The sequence below is a fragment of the Capricornis sumatraensis genome, chromosome 3, assembly GCF_032405125.1.
Source record: "Capricornis sumatraensis isolate serow.1 chromosome 3, serow.2, whole genome shotgun sequence".
In the NCBI taxonomy this organism is placed as follows: Eukaryota; Metazoa; Chordata; class Mammalia; order Artiodactyla; family Bovidae; genus Capricornis; species Capricornis sumatraensis.
The window spans coordinates 25,651,043-25,668,658 of record NC_091071.1 but is presented as its reverse complement, the minus strand read 5'-3'; the positions used below and the strand labels follow the sequence as shown (position 1 = coordinate 25,668,658).

General features: G+C 35.8%; 1 protein-coding gene across 1 annotated transcript in view; it reads right to left on the bottom strand.

Moving 5' to 3' along the window:
- Positions 1–17,616, bottom strand: part of SMG1 (SMG1 nonsense mediated mRNA decay associated PI3K related kinase) — a 94,782-nt gene that overhangs the window by 42,930 nt on the left and 34,236 nt on the right. The window contains exons 9-25 of the mRNA XM_068967127.1: positions 17,010–17,107; positions 15,589–15,762; positions 13,620–13,844; positions 12,297–12,398; positions 11,406–11,675; positions 9,448–9,578; positions 9,103–9,264; positions 8,553–8,671; positions 7,986–8,073; positions 7,791–7,892; positions 7,190–7,330; positions 6,415–6,614; positions 4,613–4,809; positions 4,285–4,446; positions 3,121–3,275; positions 1,585–1,727; positions 1,228–1,429 (exon numbers count right to left, since the gene is read on the bottom strand). Coding sequence (XP_068823228.1) covers positions 1,228–1,429; positions 1,585–1,727; positions 3,121–3,275; positions 4,285–4,446; positions 4,613–4,809; positions 6,415–6,614; positions 7,190–7,330; positions 7,791–7,892; positions 7,986–8,073; positions 8,553–8,671; positions 9,103–9,264; positions 9,448–9,578; positions 11,406–11,675; positions 12,297–12,398; positions 13,620–13,844; positions 15,589–15,762; positions 17,010–17,107 — 2,671 coding nt within the window. The remainder of the gene's footprint in view (positions 1–1,227; positions 1,430–1,584; positions 1,728–3,120; positions 3,276–4,284; positions 4,447–4,612; positions 4,810–6,414; positions 6,615–7,189; positions 7,331–7,790; positions 7,893–7,985; positions 8,074–8,552; positions 8,672–9,102; positions 9,265–9,447; positions 9,579–11,405; positions 11,676–12,296; positions 12,399–13,619; positions 13,845–15,588; positions 15,763–17,009; positions 17,108–17,616) is intronic.

The window sequence follows — 17,616 nt, the reverse complement described above, 5'->3', positions numbered from 1 at the left end:
ATAGCATCTTTTTCCTCTCTGTACCTTCACCCCAGAGTTCAATGGCCAAATGTTCCCACCCTAGCCCTTCACCTCCAGCCTGCTGACAACCTAGCAGAGAAAGCCAGTAGGTCAGATACTTCTCCAAATCCCACCTAAGATTTCTATCTTACTGGGAGTCAAAATCTTACTTCTCTACCCTTATGGCCTATTATTCACTCAGCTCCAACCACAGTGGCCTCCCAGGCATTTCCAGAATACTCCAAGTCTATCATCTTTGCAAGAGATCTGCTTCCTCAAGTCTGTGCTCAAATGACATCCTGATGGTTTTTCCCAACCTAGTCTGCCTATGTCTACCCCTCACTAGAAGGTCAGCTCCTCAAGGGTTAGAATGTGTGTCTGTTGTACACAGTGTTACACCGCACTGGCTGGCACTCAGTACATGTTCAATGGAGAAATTACCCACTAGCTCATTTACTCACTAGAGAGCTCCCTGACGGCAAGACTAATGACCCTTATCATCCCAGCCCAGGGTCTGGGACACAGCTTGTACTCAAATTTCAAATTAAGATATTAATAAATGGTCAAAGGAATAAAAGGAAAAAGAAGAAAATAAGAAAGGGAGTTTAATTTACAAATGTCATAAACTCTGTCCTTCTTAAAAAAATGTTTTTGATATAGTCACACCTAATTTAGAAACGGGGCTTCTCTGATGGCTCAGACAGTAAAGCATCTGCCTGCAATCCGGGAGACCTGGGTTCAATTCCTGGGTTGGGAAGATCCCCTGGAGAAGAAAATGACAATCCACTCCAGCACTCTTGCCTGGAAAATCCCATGGACGGAGGAGCCTAACATGCTACAGTCCATGGGGTCGCAAAGAGTCGGACACGACTGAGTGACTTCACTTTCACTTTCAATTTAGAAATAATGCCATCAAGTATTATCCTTTCTAAAGCAGTGACAAATTTCTTTATTTCATTAAGATTTTAGAACAGGTTCTGAGAATCAATCCCAAATGACTACCTCAACATACAAATATGTTTTCCCGTTGCATGAATATGCTCCTCACCTCTATGTTGGTTTCTCACTGTGGTCATTTTAAGAATGGCAGTATCATTAGAACTACAAGCATCTTGTCATAATATAAACAATTTTAATATTCTTCTGCCATAAAATAAGACTTTAAATAAAGTTACTGAAATTTTTTAAATGGTTAAGTATAATTCATAACTGAAAAGAAATCCTTACTTTATGTAGTTGAAATCAGCCTTTAGGTTGAGAGAAGTACTACTGGTACTCTTTTTCAACTCATGGATAGCATTCTGCCACTCCTGCACAGCAGCCCAATCAGCAATTGAAATGTAGCACTCACATGCTTTATTTCCCAAATAATTTATAACCTCAGGAGAACAATCAGTTGGTTTGGACAGCACCGTTTTTCTGGATTCACCTAAGTGAAAACATTTCATAAAATAAAGAGACAGCAAGAGAGATCCAAAGCAGTTATAAATATTTCAAAGAGCAGAGATATCTAAAAATGTATAGTAAGATCATGAGTACAAATTATTTGACCACAACTGTTTGTTTAAACAATGGAATGCTCACCATTCAAAGAATGCTTGGGGCTGGCACTATTACGCCCAGTATTAGCCAATGTGAGAACGGATTTGTCGAAGCTGGAGATGCAGCAATCGACACCTGTCATGGCACACAGGTGCTCCTGGTACTCCACAGAGGCCTTTTCAAACCTTCAACACAAGTTCACACAGTCTTATTTGTTAATTATCCACATATTTCATTTCTAAAAACACTGGAAAGAATGAGTTATTCAATAAATTGAGTGGAGACAATAAGTTGATTATTTCGTGTGGGCCTGAGCAGGCACAAAATTAGACTTCTTACTCACAAAAAAGTGAAAATAAATCCAAAGATCATTAAATGTTTAAGAAAAGAGAAGGTATAAACTAACAGAAAATATCGGTAAGTATCTGATCTCAATGTATGCAGAGACTCAACAGAAAAATAAACACTAAAACACATGAAAGTTAACAGATCTAATGACACCATAATTTGAAACTTTTGGGCATCAAAACAAAACAAAAACAAAACCCGAAATGACTATTAAAAACAAATTACTGATCAAGAAGATAGACAGTATCAATAATCCTGGTGTATAATAAAATCTCACAGATCAGTAACCAAAAAACCAAGAAGCCATAAAGACATCATTTATGTTTTCAATAATCACAGGTGGTCAGTAACATACAGGGAAACCTCTACTATTAATTAGTAATAAAGAAATTTATATTAAAACAAGCATTTTCATTAATATGATGGCAGAGTTCTTGTTTCTCAGTGGCCCTCTATATACACAAAGGAGAAGGGAAAAGGTTATTTTTATTGTTAGGGATACAAGTTGGAACCATCTTTTACGTAGGGTAAATCAGAAATAGTATGTATCATAAGCCTAATGGTCTGTAGCCTTTCTTCTATTAATAGTAAATCAACTTTCAGGAATGCATTCTAAGAAAACAATCACAAACATGAGCAAATAATTAAGTGCCATGGTACATTAAGATTAGTAAAAAGAAAATCCCAAATAATTTTGCTGTCCAACAATAAGGAATGTTAAATTAGGGTACACTCAAAAACAAAAAAAAACTGTGTTGTTAAAAATCACACTGTAGAAAATTTAACAGGACAAAATATATTTTTTTTAAATACTGCTGAGTCGAAAAAGCAAAATCATGTGACCAGCAGAAACATTGCTATTTCTGAGAAAAGAGTATAGGAAACTGGATATAAAAGAAAAAGAAATAGAAAGGTATGTACAACAAAAGAGTTACCACTAAGAGATGGAATTATGAACCCTTCTTTTATTTTCCCTACATTTTCCATATTTGATAAAACTCACTTAAACATATACAGAGGAATCCAAGGCATGCAAAGAGTTTGCCTACAGGAATCGAGTTAGTTTAGAGCTAATGAGTGAGAACTCTGGCCATAAAGGGGAATTTGTATCAGATTCTGACATGAAAAGTTATCAATTAAGAATCAACATTAAATGTAATTAACATTTAATTAGAGTCAGCCAATAACACAAAAAAGCTTACTCCTATCACCCATTTCCTTCCAACTTACCTCCCTTCAGCCTGTTGGGCCACTGAATTAATCCAGAGAAGATTTTTTCCAACAACCGAAGATGACCAGACAGCAATTCCCTGTATAGCTTCAGGACAATGAAGTTCACACAACGCTTCTACCACCATCATGATAGTTACTTCCAATTCATTTCCCTGAAAGTGGCCATTCAAAAAAAATCAAAGACGTCAATACCTTCAAAATTCAAATCTCTACTAAATTTACAACTACTGATCACAATCTAAAGCCTATTTAAAGTCAAATGTATTTAACAATTCCTTTTACAATGATGAAATTAGATTTTTAGAATTTCCTTAAATGTTATGTATACTGTAGATATGAGGGGGAGGGGGTGCTGATAGACTGTAATAAATAGCACTTGGGTGTTAATCTTTATAAAATAAAAAAAACTTTACCATTTCAGCTGTGGCATCTTTAGGAGTAATACAGGAAGTAAATACATAGCAAAAATTTAAATAACCATGAATCAAAGAATGCCTAATTTTATGTTTTTGCATACTGCCTATTAACTAGTAAACATTTGCAATTTTTGGATTCTATTTATTTAGTAACCCCACCTACAAGTCAGCACTTTTCCCACATATTATAATTGTATCAATATTATATTTTTACATATATTATAAATTATACTTTCCTATATACTATATAATCATTACAAGGGATTATAAAAGTTTTCTTATATACATGAATTTCTTAGAAGTTCCAATCTTTAAGCGTAAGTAATGAATATTTTCACATATTCTAAGTAAAAAACATAAATAGGCAACTTTGGAAGTTACTGCTTGTATAAAAATATTGAATGAAAAGCTTTAAAAATCAATGGAACCTTTAACTCATTTTATCCACAGACTGTGTGCTCAGTCGCATCTGATTCTTTGCAGCCCCATGGACTGGAGCCCGACTCCTCTGTCCATGGGATTTCCCAGGAAAGAATACTGGAGTGGGTTGCCATTTCCTACTCCAGGGGATCTTTCCAACCCAGGGATCAAACCCCAGTCTCTTGCATCTCCTGCACTGGCAGGCAGATTCTTTACCACCAGTACCACCTGGGAAGCCCCTATCCATAGATTAGATCATAGCAAAGGAATTACCCCCAAGTTTTTCTATTAACAGATTTAACTAACTCCACACACACCACTTTACCTGAGACGGATTTGTCTTCATTTCTGTAAGCAAATCGAAGCCATGTCTCACTGTCACAGCAGGCTGGCCTGCCAACAATCCAACCCTCATGATGGAGAGTCGGATTCGAGTCAGCCAGTCTTGACAAGTTTGGCGATTGGTATAGAAAAAAGTCCTAATGACCTTTAGAAGAGAAAGAAGAGCTCAGGACTGGTTCAAATTACAGGCAGAACTGTCTGAAATACACATAAAGCATATACACAAGTCTACTGTGATTTCAGCTCTGCCCACACTGCTAGGTTTGACCACAAAACTGCTGTAAATCAACATCCAGCCCACTGAAACCAACCTTGGGAGGCGATGTTAATGCATTGGCACATCCTTCATATGCATTATACATTAACTTCTCCAGGTTTTCCAGATACTGCAGAAGCAGCACAAGTCTAAGCTGGTTGCTACTGTGGCCTTCGTCATTGTCTGCAGTTGTCCACTGACTAACATCTTGATCAGGGTTTAATGTGTGAGCTGCAAGACTTCTAATGATACCTACAACCAAAGACAACATTCCACATTTAAAAGGAGTCTTCAAAGATTCTAGAAGTTATTGGAGATAATTTCACAAATTCACATTTAGCAAGTATCCTCTGCATATCCGTCACTTAAAAACAAAACTCCCAACAAGATCTTTTCATTTTTAGAAGAAAAAAATGTCTTCTCCACACAAATCCCCTAAGTTTGTGAACAAACACATACGATACAATTATTTCAGTTCAGTTCAGTCACTCAGTCCTGTCCAACTCTTTGTGAACCCATGGACTGCAGCACACCAGGCCTCCCTGTCCATACCAACTCTCAGAGTTTACTCAAACTCATATCCATTGAGGCAGTGATGCCATCCAAGCATCTCATCCTCTGTCACCCACTTCTCCTCCCGCCTTCAATCTTTCCCAGCATCAGGGTCTTTTCAAATAAGTCAGTTCTTTGCATCAAGTAGTCAACATATTAGAGTTTCGGCTTCAACATTATTCTTTCCAAAGAATATTCGGGACTGATTTCCTTTAGGATAGACTGGTTGGATCTCCCTGCTGTCCAAGGAGCAAGCGTCTTTTAATTTCATGGCTGCAGTCACCATCTGCAGTGATTTTGCAGCCCCAAAAATAAAGTCTGTCACCGCTTCCACTGTTTCCCGATCCATTTGCCACGAAGTGATGGGACCGGATGCCATCATAGTTTTCTGAATGTTGAGCTTTAAGCCAACTTTTTCACTCTCCTCTTTCACTTTCGTCAACAGGCTCTTTAGTTCTTCTTCACTTTCTGCCATTACAGTGGTGTCATCTGCGTATCTGAGGTTATTGATATTTTTCCTGGCAATCTTGATTCCAGCTTGTGCTTCATCTAGTCCAGCATTTCTCAGGATGTACTCTGCATATAAGTTAAATAAGCAGGGGACAATATACACCCTTGACGTACTCCTTTCCCGATTTGGAACCAGTCTGTTGTTCCATGTCCAGTTCTAACTGTTGCTTCTTGACCTGAATACAGATTTCTCAGGAGGCAAGGCAGGTGGTCTGGTATTTCCATCTCTTGAAGAATTTTCCACTGTTTGTTTTGATCCACACAGTCAAAGGCTTTGGCGTAGTCAATGAAACAGAAGTAAATGTTATTCTAGAACTCTCTTGCTTTTTCAGTGATCCAACGGACATTGGCAATTTGATCTCTGGTTCCTCTCCCTTTTCTAAATCCAGTTTGAACATCTAGAAGTTCACGGTTCACATACTGTTGAAGCCTGGCTTGCCGAATTTTGAGCATCACTTTGCTAGCGTGAGATGAGTGCAATTGTGTGGTAGTTTGAGCATTCTCTGGCATTGCCTTTCTTTGGAACTGGAATAAAAACTGACCTTTTCCAGTCCTGTGGCCACTGCTGAGTTTTCCAAATTTGCTAGCAACTTTGTGAACAAACACACACGACACAATTATTTAATAAAAGCTTATTCAAACAAACATATCTAGATTAACTGATAAAGTACTAAAGGAAAAAATTGTGTACTCTCAACGTTCTGTTTTAATGAAGATAAAAAAAATCCATTATTTCTTAATGCAAGCTTGAAAGTATTTACATTGCAAAGTCTGAAACAGTGCAGAGTCAATTACCTTCAATTGTTTGGAAAGTATCCTGAGCTCTGCCGAGTGGGGTCCTCAGCTTAGAAAGGACAGTGAACTGCGCTGCTTCCCAAATAGCCCACTGCCAGAGGACGGCATCTGTCTTTAGAAGATTGCGGGGAATCGTTGACTGGTCACGTTTATCCAGTCTCTGGCAGCTATAGAACAATCTTTCTAACCAATTTTCCTTCCTGGAAAAAGTAGTTTCATATTTAATGACAACTTCATTTGAAGAAAAAACAGACAGTAACAAAAAACAAACTGCAAGGGAAATGGGAATATGGGACTTTTCCCCTACTTCAAAAAGGCAAACCTATAAAACTGGGAAGCATTTATATTCCCACCTCTCATTTTAAGGTCTTTCATGGCTGAAATAAGAGTAGGGTATAGTGTAGACAGATTATTAGGGTAAAAAGCTCATGACAGTTTGGCCATCAGGATAAAATATTCACTGCAAGTAAAAGTCTCCAGAATGTCTGCACCCTCAGGCCCCTCCCCAAAGCACTGATGACTAGGACACATCAGTTACATCAACCACATTTCACCTTTACTATCAATTGTAAAGCTCATTTTTATCTCTTCAGGTGCCATCTTCAAACCAATTCCTCCTACTATTGAAAACTTAAAACAACTCAATTGAAAAGAATATTACTTTCTATTCTGCCACCACTGATGTATTTTCTCCTCTAAACTGGGCACAGGGTTAAGATATTCAAATATATTTAAAGTACTTTTCCCAGATGAAAGAGTCAAAGAAAGGTCTTACCCTATTCTATGAGAGTTTCCATACAAAATAAAACTAATAACATCAGAGAAATCTTGCGGGTGGAATGTGTTACTTGGTGCTTTACTCATGTGACTTCTTAAAGCTAAAGAAATTTCTTGAATTTCTGTGTGATTGTTATTGCTGTAGACAGAAAATAAAGTCACTGTTATACAAAATCCTTTAGTTAAAAGGTTACCTCCTGCTGTAAATGAAATACTTCCTTGTTAACTAAATCTGACAGTAAAAACGGATAAAATTAAGACATTAAAAATAAAGGCTACTACAATTTTGAAATTTAAAGTTCTTAAATCACCAAAATTAACCCAATTGAAAACTATACAAGAATGCAATTTAGTTTTACAAATAACTACTGAGAGACACATTTTGGCACTTTAAGTATTATTCTGTAGCAATCATCATAAGCTTTATAAAAATTACAAATTTTTGTTATTTTCTTCTAGACCTGAAAGATTTGATCCTTTGCCATCCCTTCAAATATTGAGAAGTACCACAAAAGATGTGATATTGATTCACCAAGAGACAATTTGTCTTTTGCTAAACAAAACTGTGGGATGTCTTTGTATTGATACAATTGTTATACCTCAAGACAACATCTAAAGGGATTGACTTCAATAGCTTTCCAAATGCTTGTCGAATACGAGTTCCACTATGGACTAGCTGAACACGGCAAACATCAACACACCTACAAAAAAAATGAAATAGATAATACAAGTGTGGCAATATTTCTAAGTTATTAGGGCCAGGGTCAAAAGAGTGGATCTAATTTAATCCATACCTCTGTAAAAGATCATCTGGTAAGGAAGAGGACAGTGCATGTAGACTGCTGCATGCTTGCAGACAGATACTCACATCTTCGACAAGAGCTGTTAAAAATTTAAAGACACTTTCAGCTTGCCAGAAGAAATTATATGCCAGTACATCATAAATTTCTGAACACATTCACTTCAATGAACAGTGAGTGACTACTATGGATGAGGGGTTGTTCCTGCCCGGAACCCTCTCTCACTGGCAGTAGTAACATTTGGGAAAATGATAACACTCAACAAAAATCTACTTAGGGTGACTAGTCTTCACCCAAACCTTTCTCTGAAGGAAATTTTAAAAGTACATGGAATGTATAAACAATCACATAAGCTTAAAAATTGTTAACAATCACTTTAAAACAACTTTTTTTCACATATTAAGACTGGCAAAAAAATTAAGACAGATTACACCTTTGTCATTAAAATGGGGATGAGACATTTCCACTCATGAAAGGCACTCATGTGACTATCTTTCTCTCATTATCAAAGATCTCTTTTAAGCACTGATTAACAAAAATTAAATAATCACAGAATCTTACTGTTGGCTAAAAGGCCTTTGCAAAATTTATGGAAAGATGGAAGAGAGAATAAAGGTGCATATGTTTCAGACTTCTTCATTAAAACAGCCACTTCCAAAGCCCAGGTCATTAACAGTTTCCTGAAACATAAAATACACAGTTGATTTCACATTAATAAAAACTAAAAGCCGAAAAACAACTTGGAAAGTCTATTCTTTTTACATTAATTTTCTTTTGTTTTTTTTAATACTTTTAAGAAATAAGAAACAAATATTAAAACTACAGAAATTCCTCTGACAAAACTGTCTTTTAAGAAAATCTCCCCAAACTAGCATAAATTATAGCAAAAAAAAAATTCTAAAATCTCTATAAATACATTCATCTATAAAATATTGCAGGAAGGAAAAGTTTCATGTAATTGTTTCAGGAAACAAGAAATGCTAGACTAAATAATGAAACAAAATGTAAAGTGTTTCGTAATGAAGAAGCTGCTGCTCTATCCCAAATGATAGTCTTCATTTCTTTTTCTCAAATTAACCAAAAGCTAGAAACATTATAAAATGTTAATTACCTTGTGTCCTGGTTAAGATTATCTTTCTTAAGCAATATTCCCAGGAGATTTAAGATAATTGAGAAATGTTTTTTTGTAGCTGTAGTTACAGTACTAATAACGGCACCATCAAACAAGGACGGGGATGATGAACTAAGACTACTAGATATAAAGTGGTCATGCCTAGAAGACAAAATTTGGATCACCTTGTCATCTCTCATTAAAAAAAAAAAAGCAACTCCAAAGTTAAATCAACACATTTTTTTTCACATTGTATACTCTAAAGGGTCCATCTTCCCTTTAAAAAACAAACATTCTTTTTTTTTTAAACAGACAATTCTTAAGAAGTATATATAAATACATTACCTGGTACAATGAGAATACAATGTGTAGAGCACTGCATACTGAATGGCAGGGAAATGAATGGCCAGGTCGCCATGCACAATCATCAGATTCTTACTCAGAAGTGCAAACACAGTTGGAGACAGGGCCCACATCTGATGATGTACCAAAGAAAGTAAATGTTTGGCTCCTTCAGGACATACATGACCATACAAAATGTTTATCTTTCAAAATATGTCTGCACATTTTTAAAAATTAAAGTAACAGATTTAAACTTGGAAATAAGCTAGTACACTAAACCTGGGATCAGCAAATACTTCTTGAGAAGATAAGAGAGTAAATACCTCAGCCTCTGCAGGTTATGTGACACCTCTGTTACAATGTCCAACTCCTCAACTTTGCCACTGCAGTGAGAAAAGTTACAGACAAAAAATAGGAATCAAAGTGGCTATGTTCCAATAAAAAGTCTTTACAAAAAGAGGTGATGTTTGGTGATGGTTGCACAATTCTGTGAACATACTAAAAATCACTGAATTGTACACTTTAAATGGGTACTGTACAGTATGTGAATTATATCTCAATAATTAAAAGAAACAAAAAAGAAAGAAAAAAAAAAAAAGCAGTGGGCAGCTAGATTTGGTCCATGAACCGTAATTTGCTGATCCCTGGTCTAAACAAAAGCCCCTGCACTCTTCAGTGTAGTAGATCATGTTACCTCAGTTTTCCATATACCATAAATGGCAAGTTGCCCTCTCCAGTGGGAAAAAAGGGCAAATCCTGCCACTCTAAGCCTTTACCATTCTTCCCTTTCTTTCCATTGCTAAGATACTCCTTTCACCTGACCACTCTGTCCCCACTTCCTCTCACTTTCAGAGTGTAGAATATAAACCTCAAATCTGAACACAATGTGAATTTCTCAACAATCAAATTTTAGAATGCGAAAGAGGAGTCAGCTGCAGCCCAGCAGTGAGGGAAAAGAGCAGTCACTGCAGAGGACACAGGCCACCTGATCTAATATGGACAGCATGCAAATACAAATATCAAATCTTGAGTTTTCCCTCCCTTCTCTCTTAGAAACACTAACCCCTTAATTATATTCCATTACTTTTCATTGTAAACAATGCTTTTCAATTCTTCTAAGTACCACAGGAGGGAGAAATATACCCTGATAGCTCAGTTGGTAAAGAATCCACCTGCAATGCAGGAGACCCTGGTTCAATTTCTGGGTTGGGAATATCCGCTGGAGAAGGGATAGGCTACCCACTCCAGTATTCTTGGTCTTCCCTTGTGGCTCAGCTGGTAAAGAATCCACCTGCAATGCAGGAGACCTGGGTTCGATCCCTGGGTTGGGAAAATCCCCTGGAGAAGGGAAAGGCTACCCACTCCAGTGTTCTGGCCTGGAGAATTCTATGGACTGTATAGTCTGTGGGGTTGCAAAGAGTCGGACACCACTGAGTGACACTTCACTCACGCACAGCAATTATTATAAATCAAAAGCAGTCACTTCAGATTTCTTAAAAGGAATGAAATCTTTCTTCTTCTTCCAAAATAATATGTGAATGTTCCCAAAGAAAAGTGGGTAGTCAAAAACTAAGGGACACATGGAAGCACTAACTCTAGTGGGAAAAGGAAAAGCGTACCAGGGGTAGAAAGGGTTGCATTTTAGAACTACACAATCTTGTCCTGTGGAAAATGCTGACAAGTTTACTAAAAGCATGCTAGAGTAAATGGGAGAGAGCATTAAAATACAATTTCAGAAAATAAAAAGGATATAAAAAACTTATCAAGGAAGGCAAGAGCTAAACAAAGTAGCATGAAAATATTCCTGTCAATTTTAATTATCCAAGCATGTCCAAAATATGGCCGTTTGTTCTGTCTGATGCTGTAGACACACCGCCTTGATATTTAATGAAACATGTTAACATGCAATGAGGAGAGGCTCAAATGTGGACAAAACAAAGCCATTACAAGTAAATACTTACCCCAATTAGTGAGTTTTTGGCATTTCCAATTGTAGTCAGAGCACTAAGGTCAAATATAACTACAAATTTTGCATTGTCTACATTGAAAACATGATTCTTAAAAGCCTCGTGTTTTATTTCCGAACAGGCATCAGGAAGTTGTAGACTATGTAGCAGATTGTTTAGGGCACAAGTCATTTCTCCCAAAATTAATTTATAGGCAGTCTCTAACACAGGAATATTCTTCAGACTGAGCACTGCTTGATAAACAGCATGGGCTACAGCAACAACCTTAAAAAGAGAATTCAGGAAAGTAATAATTAAATGGAGAGTATATTACTATCTGCAAAATGATGATACAAATCAGTTTAAGATTGATAAATTCACTGTCTAAAACACCAAAGACTTTAATTTTTCAAAAAGAAATTTAGGAAACCTACACAGTATCAGTAAGCTATTCAAAAATCTATAAAGCTTTATTATCAAAAAAGTATTCTCTAAAAATGACAATGTGAAATTTCTTAAAAGGCCTTCTGTTTTTTAAGCCAGTATCAGAACAAATACAAGCAGCAATTTATAGAGACAGGTTATCCTACATCTACTTGAAAAGTCTATATTGGCTTTGACTGGGAGTCAGTTAGGAAGCTAACAATAAACTTTTGTTTATGACATATACATGAAATTTTAATAAAACAAATTTAATGGAAACAAATGATGGAAATCTGAGAAAACTATCATTCATCAAGGTATATACAATATGAAAGTCAACAAATATTAAGTGATTATAATTTATAATATTCTAAATCAAATATTTATCATTTTAATTTCATTTATGTACCTACTAAGTAATGAACATGAGTCAAACTTTTCAATGATCTAAGTTAGCAAAAGCCTGATCAGTAAATCACTTACCTCTTTTTCTTTATGATAACGCAAAAACAGTAGTTTAGATGATGGTATAAACAGTTTTTCTACAAATGATGATGGCAGTTTTGTATTTATCTGTTCAACAATCTAAAAGAATAAAGTAAGAAATGAGCTATCAATTCACAAAAGAACACAGAGGAACCTTAAATACATACTTCTAAGGGAGAAAAACCAATATGAAAAGGCTACATATTATATAATTCTGACACTCTGGAAAAGGCAAAATTAAGGAGACAGTAAAAGGATCAGCGGTTGCCAGGTAGTAAAGGGGAGAAAATAGGTGGAACAGGAGGGATTTTCAGGGCAGTAAAACCCTCCTGTATGATACTACAATGGCGAACACATGGCATTACACATTTGTCAAAAACCACAGAATGGACAATACAGAGACTGAACTCTGTGGACTTTAGTTATCATAAGGTGTCAGTCTGGCTCATCAGTTGTAATAAAAGTACCACACCAAAAGAAGGTATTAATAATAACAAGAGGGAACTATTGCGGAAAGAGGCTGTAGGAGAACTCTGTACATTCTGCTTTTCTGTTAACCTAAAAACTCCTCTGAAAAGTAATCTATGAAAGAAAAAAGTAATATATCTAAGCTATATTTTTAGTCCTTAACATTGTGACATTAAATGTTTAGCTATCTAAATAGGATACATGTATTTACACTTAAGGATAAATTTTTACATTGGCAAAGTAAGTACAACTATGGCAGCAATGTTCAGCAGAATGTCATCTAGAATTTGTTCTGAAATAATCCAGTTGGGGATGGAGGTACGGCAAGGAGGAGGCAGAGAGTAGGAGGCCTAGATGAAACCAGATGGGCCATGTGTTTCTAATTACAGAAACCGAGTATTAAGTATGCAGAGATTCATTATACTATTCTACTTTTTTAAAATATGCTTCAAAATTCCATAATAAAAGGTGAAGAAAGGGGGAATATTTCTGATTAAGAAAAGAAAAACTATCAAAGAAGCTTTCACATGTTTCAGAAACAAAACATAACAGGGTCTTTCAAAATAAGTATCAAGTACCTCCTCTACACAAAATTTATCAGGAGTGCTAGATAAGTCTCATGTGAAGCATGCTATTTCATCAAAAACAAGAAAAAAGAGTGAAGCTACACTAAGATAAGATCTCAAACACTAAAAGTAAACAAGAGCAAAAGCAAACTAGATTTTAAAAGACTAATACAAAAAAATTTTTAAAAGCCCCACAGGCAAACAAGGGCTTAATTTCTTCCACATCAATTTACACTTAACAACCTGAATAAACATATTAAAAAGCAACAAAAAAGAATTCACATACCAATGTGAGTAAATTCAAGACTGAGATGATATAATCTGTACCACAAGTCTGGCAATTCTCCAGTTGATCTAATCCATATGTAATAACCATGTCACAATGTATAGTCATGCTAGGATCCAAGCTGCCGAGCAAAACACCAACACACTCATTAGCAGCTGTCAACACAGCCTCAGAAAAAAACACTTGGTTTGCAGCCGTCACACATCTCATTACTCTGTACAGAACCTGCAAATGGGGAAAACAAGCAGCTTTTTAAAAAAATTCATACTCTTCCACAGAGAAAGAAAATATTTTCTTTCTAATGCAGTTTCAATGGAAAATTAACTGCCTGCCTGGTCACTAGTCTCAATATTCCAGTTCTCAATGGTTGAATAATAATAAGGCTATCTCTGGTACAATACACAGAAACGATCTTGCCTAAGTACCTAAAGTACTACTGTGACAGGAAATGGAATTTGCCATCCTCTATTTCCCTTATACCCAATTCCTAACCCCCAACCAAAGTCACTAAATAGCTGACGTTCAAAATCTTTCTAATAATCATAAAACACACCAGAACCCAGTAACAGTATTAAGAACATGGGAATAACCTACCATGAGAATAACTTTCCATAATCTAGCACTTGGACTTTTTTATAAAACTAAATATCCAAGATAGTTTAGCTTATGAAAGTTCATGTATTGGCGGCCTCTTTGTAAAGATATTCTCATTCATAACATATAATACCTATGTAAGTATGAAAATCATATCATTTCCAAACCAAAATCTCCACCAAACTATAGTAGTCAATATTAATGTACTAAATTTCTAATAAAAATAACAGGATAAAAGATACAGAGAAAGTTGATACAGAATAATATTTCTCAAATTTTTCTGTAATATTCAACAACTACTACATACAGGGTTTTTTTTTAAACCAACAATAGGTTTAAAAGGCCTCAAACACCATTTTTGGCAAAGACCTAAAAGACTCTCATTAAAGAGTACATTAATATAGAACTACCCTGGAAAATGATATGTGCTTGTCCTTTGTTTTATATCTGAGTTAACTGCTTTTATTTCAACAATGACAAAGTCATCAACCACCCTCCTTTTAGACAATTAAAAAAAAATTAAACTACTTTGCTCTGTTTTAAAATATTAACATGCTGGTTGTAATTATCTTCAGGAGCTGACATGTCTGCTCAAATGCACAATTAACTTACTAAGAACTAAATATGTAATTAATGTCCGATTTACCTAAAAGTAAATGCTAATAAAAGCCAGAAATTTATACTAACAGTAAAGTTTTAATCATTTAGGTTAGATCTTTTATGACTTTATCACACAAGTTTCTCCCTTCTTGTTCAAGCAGAGTACAATGATAGGGGTTCACTTCTCACATCCATTACACTGAACCACTCACTGGACTGTAACACAATGCAGCTGATGTCTGGGGCTGAAATGTAGCAATCTAGCTACCTTTTTTAATTGGTCTCAGGCTATTACATATTTTAGATTCTATGTTTTTATATCCTTTGATGTCAAGCTATCAAACTGTTTCATCCTGTTATGCTTAGCAAAAATTACTTTTCAAAGCCTTATTTACAAGTGAGAAGTATGTTGAAAAACTTCTTAGTATGTTGAAAAACTAAAAGGGGACAATAATTTTAAATCAAAACTTTAAATTATTAAAAAACTACAGAATGTTTTTAAAGTTATATATGAAAAACAAGAATAAATGGGTCGACCTACAGAGAATCTCCTAAAAGTTCACAACATTTAAAAATATACAGTGGACCTTCCATCATGGGGTGAGGGGGAATGAAATATATAATTCCCTACCTTTCTGGCTATTTAAGAAAGTAGTCAGACACACAGATACATGCTAAACAAATGAGAGATTAATAACATTTCACTAGGTAAAGAGAACCACTTAAAATAAAAAGCAATTATTATTGAATGATACTTAAGACTACTAAAACTTACATCTGTTACATATGCCTCAGTAATTGGAGGACCTCGAATTGGGCTGAAACGTTCCCCAATGCTCCTCACCACAGTACTGAACACCCGGAGAAGTGCTGCCAGCTTTGGTAAGGACACTGATGGAGGAGGAACGTCTTCATCCACTGACTCCCCAGAGGCTACATGGCTGAGGTCCTGGATGTGAATTCACAGCATTCTTATTTAAGGACATTGTTTTTAAAAACAAACAAAAAGCAACTCCTAATTTTTAAATTAGTTAACTTTGTACCAGATCTTTACAAATGAAGAGGAATTTTGGCCTATAAGAGAAAAGGAAACATGAATCTAAATATATAAGTAGACTTTACTTCTCCAATTATTTAAAAAGCAAATATTAACCTCAATAGATTCTTTGAGGAACTCCAACAGTAAGATGAGCCAATATCAGGAACATGAAGAGGGAAGGGGGATGGGGGAGTTTAGAGGAGGCTGGTTCAAAAAATTATAAGAACTTGTAATACCTAATCTACAGATTTAAAAGTCAGTTGAGGAAATCAGATATACTCAAAGGAAAAGATTAGCAAAAAATGGAGTATTAGAACCATTATACCCACATATAATTAAGCACCAAAATAACTGAAGAAAACTAGATCTCTAGGGATAGCAAAGGGAAGTCTACAAAAGAGAATGGGTGGCTTATGAGAAGCAGATCAGCTTTAAAGCTGTGCTAGGAAGCAAGACATCCTAGCTGTGGGGGTAAAGAAACATATGGAAGCAAAATATTCTCTCATTATTCTCTGAAAGGGAGAAAATATACTGGTACAGTTGCAAGTAGTCAATTAACCGTTTGCCAGAAAGAGCAAAGGTATAAAGAAAAGATGAAGTTAAATCTTTATGGAAGCCTTGACCACCAAATAAGAATCATGGTAATTACCAACTGAGCAGGAAAGAAACACTAAGAGACAAATTCAAAGACGGCAGGTTTAAATCATGACAGTGGCCAGGAAATCGAAGAACCAGTAATGGACACTTGACTTAAAAAGTGTCACACTCAAAAGGTGACTGAAACCAAGCCTTGTTCTCTGAAGCACAAGCCAAGATTGCCAATACAAGTAAGAGGAAAGCCTTTTTCGTCATCAATTCACAATATCAATTCACCTTTTTCATAACAAAAAATAAAAGTAAACTACAACTGAAGAAAATGTTTTTGGAAAATTACCAGCCACGAAAATTATTTCAAGCTTTGGGAAATTAGGCCTGCAATCTTTCCAGTAATTCTGCTGGCAACCTAAAAGCATCTGAAGCAATGGTCTCATAATTTTTGCTTAAATGTCAGGTGATCAGAATTATTTTAAAATAAATGTAGCATTGCTTTAGATTTTTGTTTTTCCTTTTTTCTTAAATGAAATTTTAGGAAATAACTTAGTTTTTTATATACTCACCTCAGCATATGCCTCCATGTCCTCTAGAAACTGACCAAGAAGAGTGGTAGAAAATGCAAGGTCAGCTACCCAGAATGGCTCCAAACTCTGCAACCACCCTAGGAAGCACATAAGAAATTTTGAAAGAGTAGGAAAAAAAATCTAGGTCCAAATTAAAAAATATTTAATAAGACACTTTTAAAAGGCTTTCAAGTTGCTCACTCTTGAAACAAGCCCTGTATCATAAAATTAGTACTATAAACTGTTTTTTGTTTGTTTTTTTTTTTTTTTTGCTGTGCCACATGGCTTGTGGGATCTTAGTTCCCACATCAAGGATCAAACCACTCTCCCATCCCTCTTTGCCCTGTGGAAGTGCAGAGTTCTAACCACTGGACCACCAGGGAAATTCCCATGAACTATTAAATACACTAATGATTAACAGCTACCTCTTTTAATGCTACAGAAATTAAAATCTAATCGGTCCTTACACACATGGCTGAGACTATACTGCCCCAATCTAAGACCACACTGGTTTTCTCCTCCAGGGCCACACCTGGCCACTGAAAATGTACCTCCATCTCCGGGGGAGAAATGGGACCACTCACCAGTGGAACTGAGAGAACTATTC